At 52.4% G+C, this 10,379-nt stretch overlaps 2 protein-coding genes across 2 annotated transcripts in view; one reads left to right on the top strand and one right to left on the bottom strand.

The window, feature by feature from the left end:
- The window catches only part of STX3 (syntaxin 3), a 36,165-nt gene extending 34,932 nt beyond the window's left edge, over nucleotides 1-1,233 (top strand). The window contains exon 12 of the mRNA XM_052652223.1: nucleotides 919-1,233. The gene's annotated coding sequence lies outside the window, so the exon portion shown is untranslated. The remainder of the gene's footprint in view (nucleotides 1-918) is intronic.
- A 4,649-nt stretch (nucleotides 1,234-5,882) lies between these two features.
- Nucleotides 5,883-10,021, bottom strand: MRPL16 (mitochondrial ribosomal protein L16). The gene is made up of 4 exons (XM_052652587.1): nucleotides 9,895-10,021; nucleotides 9,509-9,574; nucleotides 7,590-7,738; nucleotides 5,883-6,548 (listed from the first exon to the last, which is right to left on the bottom strand). Exons 1-4 carry the CDS (start codon nucleotides 9,947-9,949, stop codon nucleotides 6,063-6,065), a joined length of 756 nt encoding a protein of 251 aa, XP_052508547.1. The 5' UTR covers nucleotides 9,950-10,021; the 3' UTR covers nucleotides 5,883-6,062.
- Nucleotides 10,022-10,379: the final 358 nt, after the last annotated feature.

The following is a 10,379-nucleotide window of genomic DNA, read 5'->3' on the forward strand; positions in this document are numbered from 1 at the left end:
TCCCTAATTCCAGGAATTCAGAGTGTAAATCATTTTGTAAAATGAGGAGGCAGATCAGTCCATTGTTTTTAGCTGACTTACCCGACGTCTAAGACGCTAAGTTGCTGAGCCTTTGCTGGGTCGCTTCCCTGTTCCCTGACTGAGTCCAGGCCGATCAGCACACAGGCCTGGACTCGGGAGTCAGACCTCAGAACAGAAACACCCGACGTCCGTGCTCCCCACCTATGCTCTAGGATAACAGTATCCCCCCCATTTTCGTCGGGGAAGCTCGGTGGAGCTCAGCCCGCAAGGCAGAGCCGCCGTGACAGGCCTCCTGGACATTTCCATGTCCTATTCGCTGTGCCTTTCTGCTTCTAAGACGGGCTGGGTGGGCGCTGAGGGAGTGAGAAGACTCCAGTGCCAACAGGCCTCGGAGCTGCATTCGGAAGGAGCTGATGGGGGCCCTGCACACAGCACGGGTGTCTTTCTCCAGCGACCGTGCCTCGCCACCCACACTTCCCCCCACGGAGCTGACAGCCCCTGGGAAGGGTTCTAAGAGGCCCAGGGGTTTCCCTTTTTTCCCCTTCTGTCTCTTGTAACAGGGCTTTTGGATCTTCCCAGGTGGCTCAGTGGTGACGAATCCACCTGCCAAGCAGATGTGGGTTTGATCCCTGGGTCAGGAAGATCCCCTGGAGAAGGAAATGGCAACTCACTCCAGTATTCCAGCCTGGGAAACCCCATGGACAGAGGAGCCTGGCGGGCTGTAGTTCGTGGGGTCACAGAGTTGCGTACACCTGAGCATCTCAATCAGACCAGGACGCTGGGCTCTTGCATGCTGGGTGCTTCCTTCAGGCCCCGTCGCGGATGCCTGTCGGCTGTTGGGTACGTGTTGACTCTTCCACGACTCTGTGCAGCTCATCTCTCCTCTCCGTCTTCTAGGTGTGTGGCTGAGTCTTACTGTCACTCTTCACCGTCACCCGGGGTGCTGACCCGACCAGCATCTCCCCCCGCCCCGCCTGTCGTAGAGCCCGGTTTCACCCCAGCCTGGTGTGGCCGCCACCCCTGCCTTCAGATGGGAGCAGAGTGTGAATGGCCTTCCTGAGAGAGGGAGCCCCGTTCCTTTGTTTCCCTGTAACCACCCCTGGGCCTGACCTGGCAAACGGTCTCGCCCGGGAGGAGCCTGAGCGCCTCACCACCTTTCCTACCCCACCGGCTCTGAAGCGCCTCCTCCGGGACTGTAGGAACCACACCGGCTTCGGTCTCCCCTCCGACGTGTCAGACTGTGCCCTGTGCCTTGGGGCGCCCACCCGAGGCCTCCCCAGGTGCTGTACTGCCTACCTCACGGAGTGTTCTCCCCAGCACTGTAATGGTTTGTTTTAAAGTGGGATATCTTTGACAAAGCAAGGCTATTCTTCCAAGTTTGGCAACAGTAAGACCGGGGCCGGAGTCTCCTGCCTGGCAGGACCCCAGTCCTCCCAGCTTATGGTCCTTGTCTGAAAGCAGGAGGCCCGGGCAGAGGTCGCTGTGGTCTCGGAAGCTGCCTTCTCTGAAGTGCAGCCTTGAAACGACGCTCCCAGTGTGCCGAGCTCCGTGGCCACCTTCCACCTCTGTCTCTGCTGTCCTTCCTCATGTGGACTCAGGGACGCACCGCCTGAGACCGTCATCTGAGGTTACTGTCTGTCTAGGCTGGGCTGTGGTGTCACCGTACCCGTATCTGGGTCTGGGGAGCTGCTGTTCACTGCGGGGAGGCCCAGAATAACCAGGCCTGTAAAATCAGCCGGGGCTCAGGTCCTTGAGGGTCAGGCTCTGGGAGCTTTCAGACGGGGGCAGCTGTGAGTATTCAGGCATTTCATGTGTTCCAGATGTATTTTTATAATCGTATGTGTGACATGTATGTACATATATGCGTGCGTCTCTCAGGAAGTAGGGAACTGGAAATGAGGATATTCTAACCTCAAAAGAGTAACTTGAACTAGGCTAAAAATCAGGAATCATAGTAGAAACGTGATCTTCTCCTGTCATTGGGAAACTTGCTGTTTTCTGCACAAGCGCTCAGACCACCCAGATGGCTGGGGTGGGCACCAGGCGGGTCCCCGCTAGCAGACACAAGGAGGGACAAGCTCGCCACCCCTCCCCACTTGCTGCCCAGGCTGGGCTTGTCCTGAGAACACCCCATCGCAGTCTGGTTTTGTTCGCATGACTGTGGGGCTGTCCTGTGTCCAGGACTAAGCCAGCTCGGGAAGCCAAGGTCCACTCAGCAGTTCTTCCTGCTCCCAGGTTAGTGGACTTGATAGATTCCTTGTCACCCCCACTCGTCATGGAGGAAACAACAGCCAGGAAATTTTTAAGCTCCCGCATGGTCCTGGCCAGCCTCCCGATTCGTACTTCAGCTTTGACTTGAGTGCTTTCTAGGATAGGGGAGCAGCCTGACCCAGGCACCCCGCCTTCCTGTGCTAGGGCCACTCACTCAGCCAGCGCCCAGCACTCGGACGGAGCCGAGGGGGCCCCGTCGCCTGTGGCTGTGATGTCCAACTCAGGCCTGGCTCCAGCAACGCAGGCAACCAAGCTCCAATGGGACCTTTGCTCTCCTGAGACTCAGGCCTGGGGCTTATCATTTGGATACAAGTGAAGGGTTTTTTTGTTCTTTTTTTAAAATGTAAACTGGATAATTTTAATTGCTAATTTAAAAATAAATGACTCTATATACTGACTGTGAAGTGGTTCTGGCTCCAGGTCCCTGCGAAACACTTGCTGATGGGCTGCCCCATGTGGTGACTTGTGTTTGTTTTGGAAAGGGGTGAAAAAAAATTTTAACCGTGTGCTAGAGCAGGTGGATCCAAAGTTCTAATTTTTGAAAATGGTTTAACTCCCAAAGAATGCACTGTAAAGATCCATGTATTTGGATCTTAGATTTCAAGGGATTCCCCCCAAAAGACTTTGGCTTACTCACTGAGAATATCTGTGGCTCTGGGGTAAGTGGGGTGAGCCTGATGTGATGTAGCCGCAAGGCAGAACAATCCTCTGAGCTTGCTGTTGCCTGTGACTCTTCACGGAGAGGTGGTGTGTCTCTTAGCATCCTGGGTTCTAGAAGCCAGATCCATCTTCCTTTCCCTTCACGTCCGCTTCCGCACCCAGACCCATCCCTGTCTGCCTTCCTCTGAAACCCTCTCTGCGGTGACGTCATTTCTCACGTGCTTTTTCTTTCCTCATCTGGATGAACAGAAGAAGATCATGATCATGATCTGCTGTGTTATCCTTGCGATCATCTTAGCTTCTACTATTGGGGGCATATTTGCCTGAAAAAAAACCAACAGGTGAGCCATCTCTGGGGGCTGGGGGTGGGGAGGGGGTCAGACCTGTTTTCACCTGAGATGCTTGTGTCCTGAAGGCTTGTCACCCGGTGCCTTAATCTGCGTGGGATTGGGTGCTGCAGTAACGGCTGGAGAAAACCCAGAAACAGGGACATGAGTGAAGAGGGTGCAGGTAGGGCATGGGTGGACCAGGAGGCAGAAAGAGGCGGTCTGTCCTGTAAGCAGGTCTGGCAGCAGAGGGCTTCGTTGGGAATCCTTTGCCTAAGGGTGCTGGCTTCCTGTAGCGAAGGCGCTCCCACAGCGAGGGCTTTGGCACAGGGGAATGGTGGAGAACAAATTCGTTATTGACTAGAAGCACCCTGAAACTCTGGAAGAGGGCCACAGGGTGAACCCAGAGGAAGTAACGCCCTTCCCTTCGGAGGTCAGGAAGGTTTGGCGGCCCTGAGCGCGGCCGCGGCCGCGGCCACCCTGCCGTATGCTCTGTGATCTCCCCTCCGTCTCTGCCGTCCCCTCAGCCCTCACAGATGGACCCTCACCTGCTTTCTCAGTGCTTCTTCCGCCTCTGTGGGGCCGCCGCTTCGCCGCCGCAGACTCCTCCCGAGTTGTTCTTCCCACCGTGAAGCCTCGTATGAAACAGGACCTCCACCTTCTCCCCATTCAGTGACGCAAAGGGAGACAGGAGAATACGGCCTTGGGCGGCAGGCAGGGCGACTGGGTGCGGGTATGGCGCTTTGTGGCGGGTCAGGAAGGCGGTACATGGACGAGAAGGCGTAGGAGACCCTTTAGGAAATGGGCTTGGAGCAGGAGCCCCCTGACTTCAGCTGTTGGGGCGGAACTTCGCCGCGGGGGGTCGTCCAGCCGCTGCTGCTTCTGCACTTCCGGCCCCAGGTCTCACCTTTGACCCACCCTCCGTCCCCTTCCTTCCTCAGAGCCTCCGTCTCTGAGGCGATTGTACGGTGATAGAGCCCGGGCATGGCTCCTCACTGCTGTGTCCACAGTGCTTAGCACAGCGCCTGTCACAGCTGCTGTCCACTTTACTGTGCTGATTTCTGCTACGGACGAATCCTTGGATTTGATTCAACACTGTAAGGCATCAGTGGGAAATGATCTATATCACAAGTCTATAAAAATGCCACAGAGTGGGTTGACCCACTTATGCAAAAGTACAGGAGCGCCCCCTCACCCCCCATTTCCACAACATACACTTTGAAGTCCTTTATCTACGGGAGGTGGGGATAGGAGTTGTGCATAGCCTGTTACCTTGCGGAGACGGCTGGCCCAAGGATTGTGGTTCTGTAATTAAACATGGACCCCGAAAGAAACAGGTTTATGCTGTGACTGAATGCCCCACAGTCATCAACACCACTGCTCCGTGAGCCCTAAGAGGTGACGATGTTAGGTCAGAAGGCCAAATGAACCCGTCATTATTACTTCTGATTCATGCTGCCAGCTAAAACGGGCTGCAGTGGCCAGCAACGCGTGTACAACAAACTGTTCCAAACACTGTCCTCTATTCAAGGTTCAGGTGTGCTCTAATGCAGCTTAGTGATTATTGTACAAGATTCACTAAAAATACGTTAAAATCACAGTATATGATTCTTGAGCATTACTCAACTGCTTAGATGAATCTGTACTTTGGAAAGTAAATTATTTTGCCATCAAGTCTAACTTTTTAAGAATGGGGGCTAAAAAAAAGGACACTTCAGTGTGCTGTTTTCTGCCCACTTTCAAAGGAAATATTTCTATCAATCTGTATCTCCTTTGGTTTGCATACAGGATAGCAGCCACTGCTAGCTAGCTCTGAAAAACAGATGAACTTTGTTCAAGGCAAACACGGAGCTGGAATCATGGGCTTTTGAATGACCTAGGCTCTCGCTCATTCAGCAGTAGGGATCTGAGTGCCAGGCAGCCCCTGCCCTGTGCTAGGACCTATAGGGACACAGATGCAGAGCCAAGCACCCTCCATCCTCAGAGGGTTTCAGGCCTAGGAAGGACCACAGCAGTCAGCTTTTCCATCAGTTTCTTTTGCTAAAAGGCAAGGGTATGTCTTGCCGCACTGTCCCAACACCGCCCCCCCCCCCCCCCCCCCCACGACTGAGAGAAGATGGGTAGCTGGGCATAAATAAATATGTTGTCAATTATTTTGTGTACTGCTGTCTTCTCTTTGTTTTTCCAGAAACAGTAGAAGTTTGTAACTAGTAAAGTGGCATAAGCTTCCCGGTGGCTCAGAGGGTAAAGCACCTGCCTGCAATGTGGGAGACCCGGGTTCGATTCCTGGGTCAGGAAGTTCCCCTGGAGAAGGAAATGGCAACCCACTCCAGTATTCTTGCCTGGAGAATCCCGTGGATGGAAGAGCCTGGTGGGCTACAGTCCATGGGGTCGCAAAGAGTCGGACACGACTGAGCGAGCTCACTTCTAAAGTGGCATAAAAACTAGCTCCTGAAGTGTGTATATATAAAAGGTTGACTTGTATCAGAGGTGGGAAAGGAAATGTGATTTAGCCTTGAAGACAGTCTTCCTTCCGTTGAGAACCAGTCAATTAGGTCTGGTTCTTAATCCTTTAAGGGACTGAGCGACCAGTGAGAAGTCACATCATCTTGAGCTGATGCTCACACTTTAATATAATGCACTTAAAAGAATCTGACAGGTGATGTACAGTTTTTCAGAGCGTCTGTTCATATGCTGCTCCTCGGTTATGACATCAGAGGTACCCAAAGACCCGAAGGACTGGCTTAGGGGTGCGAAGGCATGGATTCCCACTCCTGAGCCTCACTACACGCGCTCAGGCATGTAGAACTTGCCCCAGTACCGCCCCCGGTGGGTCAGGTCGTAGGGGCTCAGCACCTTCCGTATCCCCAGCATGTTGGCGGTGGTGATGCGCTCAAAGGTCCAGGGGTTCTGGTTGTTCCGTTCTCGCTCCTCTTGGTCTTTCTGCATCTTCTCTAGAGTCTCACGGCTCACGGCCTTGGCAGGGAAAGGCAACTTGTGGGCAACTTGGTTAAGGATGCCTTGTACCTCCTGGAATTCGCAGCGCCCACCCACCTCGACTATGAGGCGGCCCGCCTTCACAGGAGTCACGTAGTGGTCGATGGCACCCTTGCCGCCCCCCATGCGCTGCCCCATACCCTTGCGGGTGATGGCCTTGAATGGGGCTGGTACTCGCCATAAGGCAAACATGTTCTTGGGGTCCATGAAGCGGTTGATTGTCAGGCGCATCATTTCAAAATGCCCCCAATGGAGGTAACCGCCACCCAGTGCCTAGAAGTGAATGGAAGCATTAGAAACACATAGAAATTTAGATATCCTTCATTTGTGCTTTGATAGGTGGTGCTAGTGGTAAAGAACCCTCCTGCCAATGCAGGAGACAGACAGACAGGTTCGATCCCTGGGTTCGGAATATCCCCTGGGGGAGGCCATGGCAACCCACTCCAATATTCTTGCCTTGAGAATTCCATGCACAGAGGAGCCTGGCAGGTTAGAGACCACAGCATCGCAAAGAGTTGGACGCAACTGAAGTGATTTAGCATGGCTGGGTGCTGTTCTTACGTCTCTCATGCTAATTGTGGCTTCAATGATACACATGAAAGTAAAAATATAAATTCTAATAAGCACAGTGGAGGGAAAGCCTAGGGTATGATAGTAACAGAACAAGTGCGGACCCACTTCAATGGACAGCCAGGGAAGACCTCTTTGAGGAGGTGAGGTTTATAGCTAACACCAGAAGCGAACGAACCAGCCAAGGGAAAACAGATGAGCGTTCCAGGCAGAGGAATGGCACACGCGAAGCCCACAGTGAGCCTGAGCAGAAGCCAGTGTGGCTGGGGTGGAGAGAGGAACGCGGAGCACACCGAGGTGCTGAAAGGCTGGCAGGGGCTGGTTGGCCAGGCTTTGGGAAGCAGACTTGAAAACCTCTGGCTGCCTGGTGGGAACTAAACCACCGTCCACAGCCATTTGTGTAGGTAATGACGTCAAGTTTTCACAGATGCTACCTGATGAGCAGGATATGTCTAGACATCCCACATACTGAATCATGGATAATCTTGATCAGAGGTTTGAGTAGATCTCACGGTCTGACTACGGGATAAATGAGGTAACTTCTTCCGTCTCCTGCTTTTACCTTATTTTCACTCCACATTAAAAAACATTTATGACTCAATGCTTGCTGGGTGTTGCACATCAGTTTAAAGAGCTGCTGGTGGCAGTTCTAGTGAAAGCTGTGGAGGAAGAGACCAGAAGGAACCCAACGAGTCTGTTTTAGTCCCTGGCTTCCGTCCTGTAGCCGTTTGACGCTGAACTCACCAAGATTGCAAAGTTGCCTTCTGTGAACTCAGTGGCTTCAGTGGAAGGACCTCGTATGTCACGCAGGTTTTTAGGCTCTCTTCTCACTTTTGGCACAAGCGGTGCCCTTTCAACAAATCTCAGCTTGGGCTTTTCAGGAATGGAGACATCTAAAAGGAGCATAGACAAGCAAGAATAAGTCAAACCGAAGGATTCTGACTTCGGTCAATGTTGAAGGATTCATTTTTTTCCTAGACAGATTCATAACAACCAGGTCAAAGCCTTAAAGTTACCACTCAACAACAATTCCAAAAGTGTATTAGATTTACCTTGTGGATGCTTTCATTGACACTGGAATCTTTTGACTATGATAGTTGTTGATAGAAATGTTTTTGAACCTTTTAAGATAGCAAAGTTTTAAATTGCCAACCAAAATGCCTTTTTAAAATGCCTATCCTAAAGGGACTGTTAGGGAAGGTATAGAGATATGAGACAGTCACAAAATAACACAAGGTAACATTTTTTGTGTATGTGAATGTTTCACGTGCTGCAATTAAGCTGAATTCTTTACATGCATTATCTCTTTTAATCTTCAAAACAACTTTATAGCCCTGTTTTTTTTTTTAGGGCTTCCTTTTTAGATTTTTTAAACTTTTAAAAAGTTTAACACACATATATTCAAGGGTCCAATATAAAATGTGAATTATCACAAAGTGAACACACAAACGTACACACATAACTATCATCCAGATAAAGAAATGGAAGGTAGTAATTTTAATCTCCATTTTATAGAAGAGGAACTTCAGGCCTGGAGACATTTTATAATTTGATCTGGGCCATCCAAAACAGCAAAGCCAGACAGTATGATACTATATTGTACATAAAAGCAGTTAAGTTCTCCTGCTTGCCACATTCTTACTGGGAGACTTACAACCTAGTACTTCTTTGATTTATGCTCTTTGCTTTATCTGTTCAAGGGCATTTCACACTGAGAGCTGTATATATCCTACCATGTGCTTGCCTGGTGAAGGTAGGTGGGCAGAAACCCAGGCCACACACACGATGTCTTTATCAGGTCTGACACTTTGACAATATGGAAAAAAATTAACTTGCCATTTACAGTTATTTCCATAGTAAAATAAGCATGGGTCTGTGATGGAGTCAAATATAAAACAGGAGACTTTAAGGACTACAAAAACTGCCCCCTGCCATTTCTATGTGTCTTGGGCTTCCCTGGCAGTTCAGCAGTAAAGAATCTGCCTGCCAATGCAGATGTGTGTTCGATTCCTGGGTCAAGAAGATCCCCTGGAGAAGGAAAGGGCAACCCACTCCAGTATTCTTGCCTGGAAAATCCCACTGTCAGAGGAGCCTGGCAGGCTATAGTCCAAGGGGTTGCAAAAGAGTCAGACACCAGGAGCACACAACAGAGAAACCTAGTAACATTTTCTCCCGTCTCCATGGCTGTATGCACTCCAGTGGGTGTAGTAGTTTCACAGCTGTTTGTACAAGATGAGGCAGCTTCAGAAGTCCAGGCATCTTTCATATTTTTGAGATTTCCAATATATTTTCAAAAGTGTAAGATTTATCAAATTGTGGCTTACCTTGCTGTTTATATTAATAAACTAATGCTTTTCACACAGTAGGTACATGCACATATGTGACCTCATCTGGAGCAAACACCAGAAGTCTAAATTGGAGGCCAATTAGGTGCAGCTGAGAAGGGGGCTGCGGGTCTCGCACCAGTTGTAGGGCATAGGGGAGGTAATCCACTGATGATTTTAGCATTTAGAACACTGCCTGGCGTAGACAGTGCCTTCAATACACGACTACTGGATGGATGAATGGGAATGGGGCACAAGAAAACGCCTGCTCTTCACCCACCCCCCGCTAGGTTCCCTCACAGGAAAGGCTTATAAACCAGAAGACAGATAAGCTCTCACCTTCAAACGTTGGCACCGGGAGCAGCGTCTTCAGGCCGGCACGGGCGGGCGGCGCTGCCCACGAATCTACAAAGAAAGGTCAGATTAAACCCCGAAGGCGACAGGGCCAGGGCCTGACGCGCTCTGTGCCTGACGCTCCTAACGGAGCTGTCCTGCGGGCCGCGGGCTCCCCTCTGGGAGACCCGAGGCTCTCGGCCCCCGAGAAGGACCGGTCGGGGACTCGGAGGCGACCCCACGTCGCGCGGACGGTTCTGCACGAGTCTCTCCGCGTGACGGGCGGAGGGCGCTGCAGGCCCGCCCGCGCTTCAGCACTCGCGAGGGCCTCAGGCGATGCGAGCAGCCGACGGGGGGTGGGAGTGAAGCCTGGGGGACAGGGGACAGCTGACCTAACAGGGTCGCTCGCAGGAGCGGGGCGCGGGCGCCACTCAGCAGCCGCCACATGGCTCCGCGCGCGGGGCCGCCGAAGGCGACGCCCGGGAGCCTCGTCCCAAGCTGCTCCAGCCGCCGCTCCGTCGGGCCGGAAGTTGCGTTCGCGCCGGTCCAGGCCGCAGAGAGTCCCGGGTGGGAGCGGAGGAAATGGGAGGCTCGGGACCTGGGTTCCGGCCTGGCGCCCGCGCGGGCTGGCGGTCCGTCCCGAGATGGGTCCGGCGGGGACGGGCGCTGTGTGCGCCGAGGACCGCGCGGAGAGGGCCGGGCGCGCGCGGTGAGGTGGTGCCGTGCGGTTCACTGCAACCCACCGCCTCTCGTGCCTCCTCCCTCCCGGGACGTGGGAAAAAGCGACGGACGCACGATGACCTTAACGTTTCCCGGGCGCTGCACTGAATGCGCCTCGTCCTGGTGTTGAGTCCTCAACAAATCTCTGCAACAAGCG

The sequence above is a fragment of the Budorcas taxicolor genome, chromosome 15 (genome assembly GCF_023091745.1).
Source record: "Budorcas taxicolor isolate Tak-1 chromosome 15, Takin1.1, whole genome shotgun sequence".
NCBI classification, from domain to species: domain Eukaryota; kingdom Metazoa; phylum Chordata; class Mammalia; order Artiodactyla; family Bovidae; genus Budorcas; species Budorcas taxicolor.

Coding starts and splice junctions, on each gene's coding strand:
- MRPL16 (XM_052652587.1), bottom strand. CDS start 9,949: ATGTGGCGGCTGCTGAGTGGCGCCCGCGCCCCGCTCCTGCGAGCGACC. Junction 9,575..9,894: donor CCTGCGAGCGACCCTGTTAG/GTCAGCTGTCCC, acceptor CTTTCTTTGTAG/ATTCGTGGGCAGCGCCGCCC. Junction 6,549..7,589: donor AAGGCAACTTTGCAATCTTG/GTGAGTTCAGCG, acceptor ATTCACTTCTAG/GCACTGGGTGGCGGTTACCT.